The sequence below is a fragment of the Fundulus heteroclitus genome, chromosome 10 (genome assembly GCF_011125445.2).
Source record: "Fundulus heteroclitus isolate FHET01 chromosome 10, MU-UCD_Fhet_4.1, whole genome shotgun sequence".
Classification (NCBI taxonomy): domain Eukaryota; kingdom Metazoa; phylum Chordata; class Actinopteri; order Cyprinodontiformes; family Fundulidae; genus Fundulus; species Fundulus heteroclitus.
Genome location: NC_046370.1, coordinates 21,304,238 through 21,321,573, shown reverse-complemented (window position 1 = coordinate 21,321,573; position 17,336 = coordinate 21,304,238). Strand labels below are relative to the sequence as shown.

Sequence of the window (17,336 nt, the reverse complement as noted above, 5' to 3'; positions counted from 1 at the left end):
CTCTTTTAGTAACTGACTGTATATTGCGTGATCCTGGTTTTATTGGATTTAAGAGCTGCATTTGACACTGTGAATCACACATTTTAATTTCTTGCTTAGAGCCCTTTATGAGCATTCCAGGAACTGCCCTTGACCAGTTCAGGTCTAACCTGACTGAAAGGACTTTCTTTCAGCGTAGTAGATTTTAAATCTTCTGCTTTCTTTTCCTGTGGGGTCCCACAAGGCTCAGTTCTTGACCAAGCGTCATTATTTGACGACAGGCACTGTATTTTTAAATCTGCTCTGAAAACCCACCTTTTCTAATTAGCATGACAGAGCTGACCTTATTACTTTTATTCAAGTTTCTTACAACATCTCTTATTTTTGTATATCATGTTTTACTCAAGTTGCTTATAAAATCTTCTCCGTTTCTTATATTGTCTGTTACTGTAGTTACTTTTAACTACTTTTATGTGTTAATCAAGTGTGCCTTACATATTTGTTCAGCACTTTGGTCAGCTGTGCTGTTTTTAAAGTGCTTAGAAATAAAGTTAGCTTGGCTTAATTTAAAGATTATGTAGTGATTTAAAAACAAGAACATCAAATCTAAAAAAAAAAAATCCATATAATTTGCTCTACTGTTGAAGGGTTTGTTGTATACTCCAACATTTTTTTTCATATTTGCCCTTGAAACATATAGAAAGATAAGAAGCAGGAACTGCAGAGTTCGAGGCAAAGCAAGTTTATCTATTACTTTTCAGTAACAAGATGATTCAAAGTACTGTTCAGTTGTAGCGAGAACCAAAAACTGGATTTTAAATACCTGAGACAGAAATTCTACCCGCAGGAGCCATGAAAACCAACCACTCTGAACTCATGTGCTTTATATTTAAATCAATATCAGATTTACAATATCAAACTGTGAAAGCTACAGTGCGTTTCACAGTTCATTTGGCACATCTTTATCGTGTTAACTGAAGAGTTGAAATCAGAAATAGGGGACCCAGACACAGCACACACATCTGACCAGTATGTAATATATATTTTGCTTTGATGGAGTGCATCTTTCAACACAGAGAATCTGTTAAAAAATGGGCGGGATATGAATCCTGCCCATATTTTAACTATTATATTAAGTTGTTTATGACTTCTTTTCCCACTTAAAAGGGGTTTTCCTTCTTTAACTTTTCTAAGTAAAACTCAAAGTATTATGTTAAGCTTATTGATAGAAAATGCTGAATATCCTTCTCAGTTTTAAGCCCTAAGGACAACTGGCAAAACTTTGTTAACACAGCTACTTTTTTCAGTTCTACATCACCAAAAAAAAATACATAAAGTCATTTATTCATGTTCTATTATGGAAAATAGTCGTGAGAGCTGAATTGTTACCAAATGATAAAGGGTAACCACGCCTGACCTGTAATGTCTTTGTTTCAGCTAAATCTGAACAACACTGATTGGAAAAGAAATGTTGTTTATCCAGTGTTAAACAGTCACAATGACTGGCTGAGCAGAAACAGCCACGAGAACGCCAATGGATGTCCAGTATTTATTTAGATGCTTTCCTCCAGATATTTTAAAACACACCGCACAACATGATTAAACATATAAGGCTGTAGATTATTTAGTACCACTTAACAATAAGGCTCCCCTTATAGATGACTAATAAACAGTTTGTTAATAAGTTACTAATGAAACATTATAACTCATTCATACGTATTTATTATGCATTCACTAAGGGCAAGCAAGATATAAAACAGACCGGTTTCTTGCCAAATAGTGAGCCTAATCTGCTAAACTTTATATTCAATTCAATTCAATTTTATTTATACAGCGCCAAATCATGAAACATGTCATCTCAAGGCACTTTACAAAGTCAAGTTCAATCATATTATACAGATTGGGTCAGATTATACAGATTGGTCAAACATTTCCTATATAAGGAAACCAGTTGATTGCATCAAAGTCCAGACAAGCAGCATTCACTCCTGGGGAAGCGTAGAGCCACAGGAAGAGTCATCTACATTGTACATGGCTTTGCTGCAATCCCTCATACTGAGCAAGCATGAAGCGACAGTGGGAAGAAAAACCACCCATTAGCGGGAAGGAAAAACCTCCAGCAGAACCGGGCTCAGTATGAACGGTCATCTGCCTCGACCGATTGGGGGTTACAGAAGACAGAGCAGAGACACAACAAGATTCCATCTAGAGTTGCTTATATTAAACATTTCAGACTAAGTTACTGCCCTATAAGCACAAACCGGTTTGTCTCTTGCTCGCCCTCAATTATTTGATAATAAACAGTTATGAACGAGTTAAAAACCGTTTACAGATTAATAACATATTTATAAACTATTTTAGCCATCAATAAGGGGTGCCTTATTGTAAAGTGGTACCGATTATTTTCATAAGAATAAATCCCAGGTTTTCGTGTAAAATTATATTTGATATATATTTGTGTAATTTTTTTTTAACTAAATTGCTTCTTTGTTTTTGCTGTTTTTCAGGGTAGCCTGGACAATCTGACAACCACTGCAGAAGCTACTTGCTTGTTTACATGAAATGCTTTCCCCATACGGTAGAATGATGCTTTCCAGCCAAACCGGGGAGAGAAAAGTAACTACCTGTTTGGACAACAGCTCCTTGCACAGTGTGTAGAGGGTGATAAACTTCCTAGCGAGGATCCGGGCATTGACAAAGCCTTCAGCCACTAACATGATTTCACAGATGAGCTCAAAGTCTGGCACCACCATGGCACAAGGTCTGTGGATAAATGTTAAAAAAAAGGTACTTCACTTTAAGCTTTGGTCATTCTTATTTGTTCAGTTTAATAAGTCAACATTCAAACTATCAAGTGCCACGTTAAGGGCCTTAATATACTGGCTGAATGACAAATCTGATGTGATGAGGGAGATTTTTAGACAGAGGGTGGAATTAGGATTATTTTAGATTTACCTGAAAAGAGCCTTAAGGTTCTCCGGAAGTTCCGTTCTACCAGCGTAACCAGGATTCATGGTGATGAAGATCCCCACAGAAGGACAGAGATTCACCTCCTCTCCCATGAAGTTAAATCGTTGCTTCTTATTACGGATGGCATCTTGGATGCTTTTAACCTGCATAAAAAAAAAACCCACATAGACCAAAGAAAAGTCGTCTTTCTCATGTTCCAAACCAAATCTGTAACTGTGCTCACATTTAAGGCAGGTTAGAAATAAGTTAACCAAAACATTGTCTGAAGGGTGACGCTGTGCTCGGCCTTCACAATGGCAAGTTCAATCAAAGTTGGAGATTTTCTGGGGAAGTCCATCTTTCAGTGGATAACTGTGAGGTAGGCTTGAATTTACAAGAAACCCAGATCAGATGAATCCGATCATCGTGCTAATTTTGATGTCAGACAAAGATAACTCACATCAATATGAAGAGCAGATTTTAAATGATGCCTCATTCATAAATGGAAAGTGTATTTAATCCAGCCTTGGTCATATGTGGAAAAGTAATTTCTTCCATCTTCCATCCAGTTTGTACGATAACTGAAAAAAAAGTCCTTTAAATTTTGGTGCGCTGGCATTTTATTAAGCTCTTCTTTGCAGAAGTTTCAACTGAGCCACAATGGAGCATATTCGATTATGATGAGCCTGCTTAAGGTGATGCAGAGTTCATGGTCCTATCACTTTAAATAAATAAATACAATAAAAAAACTGATCATGCTGACTTAGTTTTACGTCAGATGAAAAGCAATTCACAACTTACAAAGAATTGCACACTCGTCTCACCAGTCAACACAATATTTCCCTGAGGCCTCTGGGATCGTTAGGACTTTTTTTCTTGTCTCGTGGTAAATGTGAGATATGCATTAAAGGCAAGACAAGTTTATTTATAAAGCGCTTTTCAGTCACAAGATGATTCAAAGTACTTTTTATGTGCACGATACATGGGGAGCGACGTCGCTCGCTCTCCATTCATTTCCCATGGAGCTTAGCCATGAGGCGACAATCACTTGCCCTCCGCCAGCCAAGCGACCAACGAAATCTGTGCATGTGAACTTTTGCACACGCGGGCTTGCGACGTGACAAGAAAGTTGAACAATGTTCAACTTTTGTCGCTGCCGCATGGCACTACAACCATTTATCTGGATCAGCCGTGAGATCCGCCCCAAATGATTATATTCTCCAGGATCTTACCTTCTCTGTAATATAGGATGAACCTGGTTGTGTTTCTCTTTTGTAGAGTAGACATGAAAGCAAGATTTCAGTCAATATCAGCAAAATCGTCTGACTGATTAATTAGTTAGTTTACAATTTAACAAGGCAGGCAGTTATATTTCCCACATGATGAGGCTGTTTTGGATAGTTCTTTTTTACTCCAACTACATGTCATCACTAATTTGAAAACTGTGTTGTATTTTTTTCCCAAATCTATTCAATGAGCTCAGACATTTTAGTTAAAAAAAACATCTGTAAGGTGTTAAATACTTCTTCATAGAAATGATAAATATTCCTTTTGCAACAGAGACAAAAAAAAAAAACGTCCTTAACTGCTGTTTTAAAAGTAGAAAAAGAAAGAAGTTTCCAGGCATCCTGCGCCCAGCAGGAGGCTGTGGAGAAAAACCTTCCACCTTCCTCTACGGGTCCCTAGCTGTTGCATTTTGCAGAGGGCCCAGCCTCCTGCAGAGACCCAAACTGGGTTTCTGTACAGCCTTGTTCAGCCATTTGCCATTTTTTATCCTTGAGTCAAAAGCCCTAAACACAGCAACAGAAAACATTGCCACGTCCCACCAGTGTGTGAATAAACGTTTGCAGCATCTCGTCTTCAGACCAATTAAGGGACCTTAGGTTCTCCAAGAAGGAGAAGCTGCTCTCCCTCTTGTTGGTTGGTTCAGGGTCCAGTCCAGTGATTGGGTAAATGATATCGACTTGGTATTTGCAGGCATGGACAATCTCCTTTTTGCAGCATGGAGACGTGTACATTTGATGGTCTAAGGAGTTTTAGTAGGATCTATTGCAGCGGTGCACACATCAGGACTTCCAACGTGCTCATTTGGAACCTTTAGCACATCTGACACGTTGTGCTAGAGAGGCTGAACACAGCCATAGATGGTGTTAACAAAGGTGGGGAAAATTCTAAATAGACCCGGTTCAACAAGAATCGTTGGACAGAAGGCCCTGGAGGCATGTCCGCTAACAAGACACCGCTGCGGTGAGTTGTTTGATATAAAATAATAGGGATGAACTTTTAGATGTGTTATACGTCGCTGAAGTGTATTTCCCTTCAGGGTTTTTCAGGTCACCTACAAGTTACTTTCAAGGTAGTTTTTGCATACTGACTTGGTACTTTATGTTGAGGTTACTTACAGGATACTTTGGCATGTTAAGAACTGACCTGCATAGATCTGATTTTTTTCATGTGTTACCATCAAAGTATTTTATTGATTTTCTCACATTTACTGATTGAGCATCTTTGCACCTCAAAACTCAGCTTTACAAGGATAGGCTACAACGTTTGCATAAAAATCATGATTATAATGTTTAAATACTTTTCTGTCATTCCTAATGCTGCATTGTCCCAGTTCCAATGCTTTTAAAAAAAAATAAAAATAGCTAACGCTCTTAAAAGTACAATTTGATTTGTGGTTAGAATAAAAAAAAGGAATTGAGAACATAATAAAATAAAATAAAATCATTAAGCCTTCTGCAGCCAATAAAAAAAACAAAAATATGAATAGTTACTTAGTCGTAAAAAGTATTTTCCTAATTTTCCTTACCGCTGTATACAGCATGGGTATATTTAAACCTGCTAATAGATGACGAAAACCATACATACAGGGAGCAGTTTTTCTGTTTGTCCAGTGAATTGCAAAAGTATTTATATGACTGCCCTTTTTTTGCATTTTTGTCAAGTATGTAATTTAATGAAAGTTTATGTTTTAGTCAAGCACAAAGTAACTGGAAATTGTGAAGCAGAAAAACGTGGCATGCATTTGAAGTCTGCAGAGGCTGGACGTCGAGTCATTGTTCCAGTGCTCTTTTGGTTCAAACTAGTAGGTCTTTAGTTTTTCCAGTCGAGTCAAGGCCCACATAAAGACACACAAGTCCACTCCAAGCCCTAAAATTGTGATTATCAAGATCATCATTTTAATTATGACCAAATATGTCAGTCACAGAATAATGATACATTTCTAGAATTTTCACATTTTAAAATATGCATTTGGTTGCCCAGAACAACCAGCAAGAACAACTGAGCCTCAAAAACATCAGAAAATCAGGGCTAATGTAGATTCTCATAGTAAACATAACTGAAACAAAACAGCAAAGAAATTGAGCTCTTACAATAAATAACTTCCTAAAAAAAAAAAAACATAGTTTCACAATCTCCAGGTTTTATTTTCTTTTGTCTATGTCTTTTGACGTTCTTTGCTGTTATGTTTCCTAGTGTGTGCTTTCTTTAGTTAATCCATTATGCATATTATTCTTAGGTGTGTGAGTTGTTTGGGTTTCTGTTGGTTCCGACCCCATTTTCCAGTTGGTCCTATATTAAGGTTGGGGTAAAACAAGCCTTTTTTTTAACAACAGAGTACCTCTAAGTCATTTTAGCTGACACCTCCAGTCTGATCCTAATTTTGTGGCTCTCACAAAACTTTAACAAGAACTGAGAAGAAGAACCAAAACAGATGCACACAAATCCATGTAAAATGTGTGTGAACATCTGCAGTGAATTGAACTTATGGAATGACCCGTTTGACACCATAGATTCATTATGGAAGCAACTCACAACCTAAGTGAAATAAACTATTAATTAATGCAGCAAAATGTTACCCTCAGTTCTCACGTATTAGCATCGCATTAATATAAGCACGTCCCACAGTCGGTTTGTCACAGCCTGTCAAACTGTTATGCTTCACGCACCTTTCTTTTATGAACGGTCACGATTTTGAACACGGATGTGAGCATGCTATCGAGCAGGGTTTACCGGTCGGGTGAACTCCCGAGGCGCCTACATCATGACTAAATGACTTATCGGGGGGGAATTTCTCTGTGTCCTGGCCCGAAAGCGCGAATCCCTGCTTATGAATTTAACATGTGAGGGGTTAAAGAGGATAGCGAGTCGACAGCTGGAAAGAGAAGGAACATCTCTTCATGGATGACTAGTCGACTACAGATCGCTCAGTCATACCAACACGGGGAAGGGGTGGGGGTGGGGGGGTGGGGGGAGCAAAAACAAACAAGACAGCTGTGGCACACACATGCACAGACACACATGAGCGCATAGAGTACATGTTTTTTATGTCAAATGACAGTGCATGAACCCTACAGGGGTGCAAAAGCAGATACACTGTTGAGAAAGGTTAAGAGACTGGAGCCATTCGAACTTGTGAAGATTGCTAACCGCTCCAACTCTTTAAATGTACACTAACCAGGAATAACATTACATCCGTCAGCATAACAGTGTTGAGCCTTCATTTGCTGCCCAAACAACATCCTTGACACGTTCACTTGCAGACTCAAAGGAAGGGCATGATCGTTGGCACCGAGAGGCTAATTAGCAGAAGATCCTTCAAGTCCTGTGATTTGCCAGGTCGGGCCTCCTTGGAGTAGGCTGATTTGTCCAGCACGTCTTCCAGATGGCCAGTTGCATTGTTATATGGGGTAACTTATTTACCTGACTCCGCCAGATAGATTTGCTCCGCATATCCATCTGGAAACCTTCCGTTGAAGTAATTTTGGGAAGGGGCGAAAATACTGGTTAGCTGATTGGCCTATGTTGGTGATAGACGGGCCAAATAAACCAATCAGATTTGTCGTCGCTCTCTTACGAGCGACGACGAAAACACAACCACAAGCCAAGCTACTCTTGCTGCTGCAGGTAAAGGCTCGTTAGCTCAGCAAAGAAATACTCTGTAATTCCGATAAAACTTGCTCGATAGCCACGCTAACGCTAGTTTCATCGGCTGAAGCCGCCATGTTCTTTAGACTGAACTGTCGCGCTTCCCGTTGCGTCACACCTCAACCCGCCTCAAAGCCAACGCTGATTGGACGTTCGTTTGGTGAACGGCTCCAAATTTTCTTTAACGGAGGGTAGCCAGACTGATCTGCGAGTGAAATCTTGAAAGCTCGCGAGATCTGGATGGTCTCACGAGGCAAGTAACTTATCACCTCTGACGAGTTGTCGAGTGTTCCATAAAACTTATTTTGCTCGGTGGCAGGATGCATCACACTGCTAAAGTACATCTAGGTGGACGGCAGCGCCGGGTTTCCCCACCGGAACATTGCCCAAATCGTCGCCCTGCCTTCGCCGGCTTGCCTTCTTCCCATCGTGGGAAGAGTCCAGGTCTGTGAGCTCCTCAAAGAGGCAGAACCTGTACGATTTATCTTCGTGTAGTTATGTCGGGGGTGCCTTCTGCTTGCCTTTGTTGGTTTGACGTCGAGGCGGTCCCGCCACCTGCTCCCGGCCGTCCCGAGCAGCAGCTGAGCGTGGCCCCATGCGACGCTCGCCTGCCCCCCCGTTTTCAGACGATGGATTAGGTGCGTGCTCGCGGAGGAGAAATAGCTCCACCGAAGGAAGGCTAAGTGCCAGAGCAGGCCGCCAGCTGTCACAGCACGAATTTGATGCTCTTCTGTTCTCAAGGTCTGCTCCTCCACGTCTGAGCCGGCGTGATCTATTATTTATCGCACCTTGCAACACCTATTCATTCTTCTGGCACTTTAAAATTCTCTAAGTACCGTGGACTTCCCCAGCTTACAGAGAGAGACCGCTTGACTTTCATCTCTGCTTAAGAGAGACGAAGGGAAGGGCAAAGAAGCGACTGTTTGGGTCTGGCAGGGAATAGCAATGCTTTGGGAAGCTATCGCCATCATCTCCGCTATCACTGTGATCGCAATCAACGTTGTCATCAGCCATAAAATGTTTACTACGGCGGCGCGGCTCATTTTTATAGATAGTGTCTAAAGGTAGCTGCATGCAGGATTAGAAAGCACCAGGGAAGCTCATCTCGTTGATACAATCCAAGATAGCAGAGACGCTAACATCAGCTAAAACACAGAATATGGCTGAATTTACAAAAAAAAATTACAATTATCGAAACTACAGATATTGGAGATCACTCAAAAGAATCCAGCATTTTTCCAGAGACTCTTTATTTTGGAAGAAGTTGGTCACGGTTCTGTTTAATTTGATAAAAGTTGTAATGTTAATTGTGCTGCGCTATTTAAATAGTTTTTCTTTGATTTGGGTTTTGCAAACAGCTGCTGGTTTGTATAGTTTGCAAGTAAACCCTAATGGGGTTTAAAAAAAAACCAACTTGGGTCCATTTGCTGATGGTGAAGGTATATGGTGCCTGGCTAAAGTCTTAATAACACTTGAATAATTTCACCTTTTGCCCAATTACTAAAAGAAACATCTATGTTGTCACTGGACATTTATTTCAAAGACCAATTCTGCTTGATTGTGAAGTTAAAAGAAAGTATTACGGGGTTTTCAACATTTTTTTATTTATTTTTTTTCAAATAATCTGAAAAGTGTGGTGTGCATTTCTATTTGGCGTCGGGAGTAAATGCTTTGTTAAACCCCCTTTTAGCAAGTTTAATAAAATGTAATTATTTTAAGGTATTTAGCTATAAGCTTTGCACATCTAGAGACTGGTGCTTTTGCCATTCGTTTTACCAACTCAAGGTCAGTAAAATGAAATATGTAGCATCTGTGAATATGATTTTTCAAGTCATGCCACAGATATGCAACGTTTAGGGTGATTGTTCTGCTGGAAGGTGAGCCTCCACCTCAGTGTGAGGTCTTCTGCAGACTCTTGAAAGCATTCTTTTAGGCTTGTCAGGTGTTTAGCTTTATTGACAGGGTCTTCCATCTAAGCTGTGGATCTCTACAGCTCCTCACTATGGTCCTCACAGAAACTTCTCTGATTAATGCTCCCGCTGTTAGCTTACGGTGAATGTCCATATTTCACTCTTTTTTTCCAGGTATTGGATTGAACAGTGCTCTGGAGATGTTCAAAGCTAAAAAATAAAGCCACACATTTAAAACCATGAAGCATTTTTCCTACCACATCATTATGTTCTACTATTTCAGTTGGTTTACTACATGAAATTCCCAAGAAAAAAATATTATAGTTTGTGGGTTTTAACACAACAAAATGTAAAATAGTTCAACTGCTGTACAGGCTTCCTGCATGTTTTCGGATTTATTTAAACATTTTATTGTACACTTTTATGGCTTTACATGGAGCGAGTGGCACCGATGTGCTTGTCAGTGCTTCTTGAAATCCACACCCCTGTAAGAGCACTAAGGTTGAGTAACTAAATGCTCTTTGATTGCTATAAGACCAGGTTATAGTAGAGAGGTGACCAAACTTTTACGGTGGCTGCTCCAGCTTTAGAGAATAAGTTACTACTATAGCCCTGCACAGCTCAGTCAGCAAACTCTTTTAAATCACTTTTATAGATCTGGGGTCACATTTGTAAAGCTGGCGTACGCACAAAATGGAGCATGAACTGTGTGTACGCCACCTTCCACGCAAAAGTTGGAATATATAAAAAAAAAACTGGACGGGAAAATGTGCGGTCCTCATGGCACCTCTGACCCATGTAGCCAAACTGCATGAGGATTCCTCTGAAACATTCAACTACACTCCATATCAGACTTTAATCATACATCATCATGATGAAAAGCATTTAAAAACCATGTGTTATTTATTCTTGTGTTGGTGACACGTAAGCATACATATGGGATATTTCGAATAAATAAAAAAAAAATACCCACGAGCCATCTTAAATAAAAGTCCACACAACATTTTGTCCGTGTGTTCCACCGTCACATTTGCCTAATTATCACCAGGATGACGTGCAGCACAGATTACAGATCACTGTGACAAGGTGTGCGGTTATCACTTTTCATCCCTCCTCTCCCTCCCTCCTGTGAATGTCGATCTGAGCGCACAGCCTCAGAGGAGTTTCAACAGGAGCACGGCTTTCATCTGACGTCAAAAAGCAATCATGTTTAATTTTTAAACAAGTTATTTTAATGGAAGCAACATCTGTGCTTTTACCTCTGATTTTCTCATTTAATAAACGCCTCTCTTTCAAAATGTTTCAGAGATTCTTTGGTATTTCTCCATGGCTACCACGTAACCATGATAAAAAACGATCGGCTGACCCATTTTTAACACACATTAACACTCATGACGTGGTACCAGGTTCGCAAACGTTCACCTACAGCTGTGATCTATAAAGTGAAATTGCGTGCTTCTTTGCATGCGCATGGTTTTATAAATCTAAATACTTTTTGGCATATGCCCTTTTCTTTTTCTTAACATATGTACACCTTTAGTTTGGATTCCACGCAATGTTTTAGAAATGAGACCCCTGGGTATTTGGTTCCAGCTAACAGTACTTCACACAATAGCATTTTATGCTTTTACATGTTCTAATAGTTTATATATACTATACATACATACATACATACATACATACATACATACATACACGCGCACACACACACACACACGATGAAATGAGTGTTTGTCCTTGGTTTGAGCAGGCTAATAAGATTAATTTACCAATGGAATGAGTATTTTGACCCCTAAAATAAAATATTTAGATACACTGCACTTGAAATAAGATGATAGAGATAAATGTTTCCCATTTTAAGTGAAAAATCTTATTCCTTTGGCAGATAATCGTATTTACCTGCCCAAATCAAGGACAAATACATTCATTTCAAGAAGATTTTATTTACTTTTAGTTCCCTTTTTGCTGTGTGAAAATCAGCATCCGACTTAATCTGGATTCAATAAAAAAAGTGAAACAGGAAAATTGGTGCCGCACACATGCCTAATTTGCTGAAATGTCTTTGCAGCTACTCAAAATGCTCCTAAGTAGCATGCCCCTTAAGAGATGATGGATGATTTCCTGGAGTATCTCCTCCCAGATCCATATCTACCTGCATACTTTTGCCACATGAGGCCGGGCGTTATCATACATTAGGAGAGACCCGTGACCCACTGCAGCAAAGGGTCAAACAACGGGTCTAAGAATGTTATCCTGATACCTAATGGCAGTCGGAAAGCCATCTTTATCCCTCACAGGTCTGTGTCCCTCCATGGATATGCCTCCCCAGACCAACACTGAGCCACCACCAAAGCAATCATGCGGAGCAATGTTGCAAGAGGCATAACATTCAGCTTCTCCAGTTCCTTTCTGGCAACGCTCATGAAGTCTCTTTCTATTTATTTGGTCAGAGACATTTACATCAGATGAGTACAGCCAGACTGGCAGGACTCATCCTGCTCCTCCTTGCACAAAGTATCAGATACTGGTCCTGCTGATGGGTTAAGGTTCTCCGAAGGCCCTATCTAGCTGTCCTAGAGTCTAGAGTAACTGCCTGTCTACTGGAATCTCTTTCATGCTGTTGAGAAGGCGTTCGGAGAGGCAGCAAACTTTCCCAAAATGGTACATATGGATGTGCCATCCTGTTGGAGTGGACTGCCTCTGCAACTTTTGAATGGTCCTGTTATTGCCTCATGCTACCACAAGTGAAACTGATCCTGGTCAAATGCAAAACTATTGAAAAGCATTTAAAACAATTGGTGGGGGGGGGGGGGGGAATGTCAGTGGTTTCCATCTGCAAAACCATTCCTGTTTTTGGGGTTGTCTCATTGTTGACCCGCTAGTGTTCTTGTTCATTGACATCAAAACAGCAACACTGATTACCAATCGTCTCTACAACTGAACTTACCAGATCAATATTCCAGATATTTAATAATATTTTAGCACTGTATACTTACATATATATAAATTTTACCAGGGTCTTGGTGTCAATACTTTTTCAATGCACTTTTTAAAGCTAAACCCTCACAGATTATTTTATCCCAAGTTGTAAAAAAGCTGTCTGTCTCCAGCCTTAGGCTGGAATCTTCACTTAAGAGTTGCTTGTTCAGATTTATTCTGACTTATTTCAATTACAATTTGATTTCCAACTTCAAAAAAAAGAAAAATAGAAACACATTCAAATAGCTTCGCTGGCATGCAAACACAGGCACACATACTTGTCTTGCTATGATGGTTTTACTCCATTTAAGAGTGAGCTAAGGTTAAACGAGGTAGTGCTGTTCTTACCTGTACAGCTACAACTGAAAGCACCTCCACAGAGATGCGGTTAAACTCGTCAAAGCAGCCCCATGCTCCCGTCTGAGCCAAGCCTTTGTAGATGTTCCCACACGACTGGTGGAAAGACAGAGACACGAGTAAAATGGACATGTCCGGTGAGCAAATAAGCAATCTGCAAGCGCATATGAAATATAAAATATTGGGCAACTATGGCTAAGTTTTGAACAGTCTTGTTATGATCATGGTGGAAAAAAGTAAATGAGTAATGACGACAGATGGAAAGAGGTTATTTTTACCTCAAGTTTCAGAGAACACATGGGCAAAGAGAAGAGAAATGAACATAAGGCTGTAATGTAGGTCTGTTTTGCGAAACTACATCCATCCGTACCAAAAGCCAGGATGTTCAGGATGCTCTTTGATAGGATGACCACACTGCCTAAACTGAATTATTTCAGTGCGGAGCAGCAGAGACAGAGCTCTTAACCCCCATTTTCCAGCTTTTGTTCACTTGACAACTGAGAAAATAACCAATTCATCTATGCATCCATTCATTTGTTGTGTCATGTCCCAAAACAACTTTCGACAAAATCTTAAAGGTATAGTGCACGATTCTTCTAGAAATATAGGTAAGAAACGCCCAAGTCCCTTTTTGAACAACTGTGCAAGCGCAAAACCATTCCACCTGCCCTTCCACTCTTCAGGGGGATCACGTGAAAGATTCGCCCGAATAAACTCTGGTCTTATTTCTTTCTTCTGAGGCCTACCCTTCTTCTCATAAACTTGTAGGACAGTTTGCTTCTTGTGACACTCAGCCAGTTTCAAAGTATATGGAGAGAGCAGTGAAGCTACAATGAACGGCTGAAGCCGAAGCTAACTGGATACATTAACACTAGAAGTGTGCATTCGCAGCTATAGAAAACTAGCAAGGACACAGATTGCCTTTAGGAGAGCGAGTCACAATGATTGGCATGTGAGACAACCAATAGATAAGAGGATCCCTCCAGAACTCAAAGCCAAAAAAACAGACTGTCCTCTATACTTCTAAGACTAGGGAATAAACTCCTTGTAGTATTTGTGCTGGTACCCATGTTGTAGGCTGAGCTTCAAACGGTAGTAAGAAGAAATAGAAGCAATAGGCTAAACAGAGTAGGCAAATTAAGGAGACAACAACTTTGTAATCGGAAAGTTGTGACTTTTAATTCAGCTTCCTCTTGCCATATGTTAATGTTGCCCTGTGCAAGGCACTTAACTCCAAGTTGCCTACTGATCTGCATATTGATCAGTGAATGTATGCGTGCCCATTAGTTGAATTAGCTGAATGCATCAGGAGTGTTAAGCACACAAAGTACTCAATATGACTAGAAAAATAATAAAATAAAGAATAAACTCAATCTATTTATCACAAGTTTAGAAGTCTGGACCTAAAAATTGTATTTTCAATTAGGTTAGAAGTTCAAGATCCCCTAACGGCAAAAATAAAACGATTTTCTGTCTTTAATTGTGGCAGGATATTTGAACTGCGCTGGCAAGACCTTTTGCAGTACTGTATCAGTCGCAAGGCAGGAATTTTTGAATTTCTAAATATATCCTGAAAGTGCTAGTGACCGATTGTCCACTTATAGCGCCCTCTAGCTTCCTAAGTTGCAAATTACAGTCCTATTTCCTAGAGGAATAATTACATTAATAAAAATCAAGTGTCCAAAAGGTTATTGATCAATTAGTCAAGCTAATTTGATCTCATTCCATGTTCTATAAGATGGACTTTGGTTCTTTAATTTGGATCAGCAGTGAACCAAGATTCATTGACTCATTCTGATGACAGCTTTAAACTATTTTTTTGTCCTTTTTGTTTCTTTTGTGTGTACATAGTTACTTAACCTCTTCTTATCTTCATTTTGCTTAGTAGTTTTAGTTAAGTTTCACTAGCCAAGTAGAGAGGATTTGTTGATTGAAATATAGTGTTAATTCAGATAAACAGCATTCTATAGTGGTGTTCTCTGGATGTTCATTTATTTTTGTTAATATATTATTGTATTGGATGAGAAGTTGTCACTCATTTATTCTATATATGTGCAGAGTTTGATGTTAAAAGAACGCCAGTGCTCACAACATCCCTTTCAACTATTGTCCTAATATCAGCTGTTTGGGCTGATATTCATTGGACAATACCTAACAGACAGAGTTATTTATTCAACATTAAATAACTCAAAAGCATTCCTAATGACACAACATTGCTACTATTCCACAGGTCAGATGCGGAGAGCAAAACTGTCCAGAAATTCTCCCACCAGAGTAGAGGGTGTCTGCAGGCCCTGCAGGCTTACCCGTACTTCTCTCGGCTTCTTCTCTGATCGATGCTCTACTTTCCTGTGCTGTCAGTTTAGGTTGATGGCCATGTCTGGGTAAGTTTTACTCCTTTAATTTTCATATGATGGACTGAGCATTCATATCTGCTTAAACCTAGAGATATTATCTTATCACCTAACCCTGCCCTAAATGTGTTCAAGACCTTTTCAGCCTGACCTGCCCGCCGAGTTCCTTTCGTCTTGATGAACCTTTTTTTTTTTACTAGCTCAAGAGGGAGGAATACGTTTTGAGTAAGTAATGAGTGAACATGTTAAAATGAGTGAAAATGGACCTCTGCAAAAAGTTAGACTTAAGAATGAAAGATAGATGGTTTTAAATTAAGTGAAGTATGTTTTATTAGCATTTAGTTTTTTTTTATTGCAGCAGCCTAGATACATTAAATCATTTAATTTAGCTGAGGATCCTCCAACAAAAATTTTAGCCAAAGCTTTGATTGATAAGACCTGTAGTGAACTGGTAGAGGCACATTTCTAATTTGACAGAGGATGATGAAAAGAATGCCGATCCATAAAAATAAGTCAAGTCATTGGAGGCACAAAAAACAAAAAGGAAACTACAATGTCTACCTTTCATGTTTCATCTTTCCTCTGACTTTAACGCAAGAGTGGGTGAACAACCCTTCAGAGAGCGATTGGACGTAGAAGAGGCATGCAGCTGACTGTTGTCTTTGATTACAGAGCCGAGCTAACCTTTTGATGCAAACATGAGCTGCCTGTAGGACTAATCTAAGTGCGGCGTGTCTGCGATGAACTACAAATGACAAGCTCTGAGGCTAGCTTGCAGCGCATGTAGTCTTCATGAAGTACATTAGTAGTTCTCCCCACTGACACCCTGCTGTGCAACATATACAGCTCTGAGTGGTATATACCTCTGCAGTGTTATGATACCCCCACCTCAGAGAGGCTGAAGCATATATGTCTTCCTTAACCGCTTAGTCTTTGCTGGGCATAAATAACACTAAAGAGATATCAAAAGCCAAATAAAGTTGACACAAATACATTTTGCTAGGATTTTCCCCAGAAAAACAAACAAAATTACCACATGGTTCAAAATTATAAGGTCCTCTTTCAAGAAGTAAGCAAACTCAGGTTAAAACGATGAAAAATAAAGTGTGTAAAGGTCAGTGGATGACTTTAATAACAAATACATTGAATTTCGCTGACAAAAGCCTGGAGGAGAAGCAACATGCATAATTTTGTGAACGCACATTAGCTGCAGTACGTGCACGGACAGACATGCAAATCCAGGGCTTGTGTTTGCTCACCTTGTAGTCCATCTGCTCGGAGCAGTTGAACACGTACACCATGACGCCCAGGGCTCGTCCTAAGTCTTTGGTCGTCTCGGTCTTCCCTGTGCCTGCAGGCCCAGCTGGTGCTCCACTCATAGTCAGGTGGAGGGACTGAGTCAAAGTGATGTAACATCTAAATTTAGAGGAGATGCACGCAAAAGCATTACTGAGTAAATCACCACAAAGTCACAGAGAAATAAAAAAAAAAAAATCCCACTCAGTCTGTTGAGAATCGGATCACATTACAACCGGAAATATTTAAACAAATTTTGATGGGATTTTATGTGCGTCAGCAACTTTATTATCGCTAAATCAAAGGGTAAAAAAAAACCACATACCTTCCAAACTTTTCTACAAGTACAATTCTGAAAAGTAAGTCTCTAGCTAGGACAATGATCGGTGCAATTCACTCATCTACCCTCTATGCAAGAATGGCAAAAAGATGTAACATGTGCAAGAAGGTGTTCTGGTCAGATGAGACCATGAAACATCTATTAACAAGTTGGCAATTACTACTTGGCTTGAGTCGTAGTTTATTCCTCCTTCTGTGCTTCAAGAGATCTGGTGGTGGAGACGTTTACGATGAGTCACAT

General features: G+C 39.7%; 1 protein-coding gene across 1 annotated transcript in view; it reads right to left on the bottom strand.

The window, feature by feature from the left end:
* LOC105920222 (dynein heavy chain 9, axonemal) overlaps positions 1-17,336 on the bottom strand; it is a 211,752-nt gene that overhangs the window by 140,044 nt on the left and 54,372 nt on the right. Inside the window, exons 28-31 of the mRNA XM_036142589.1 lie at positions 16,720-16,876; positions 13,098-13,202; positions 2,935-3,092; positions 2,604-2,742 (exon numbers count right to left, since the gene is read on the bottom strand). Coding sequence (XP_035998482.1) covers positions 2,604-2,742; positions 2,935-3,092; positions 13,098-13,202; positions 16,720-16,876 — 559 coding nt within the window. The remainder of the gene's footprint in view (positions 1-2,603; positions 2,743-2,934; positions 3,093-13,097; positions 13,203-16,719; positions 16,877-17,336) is intronic.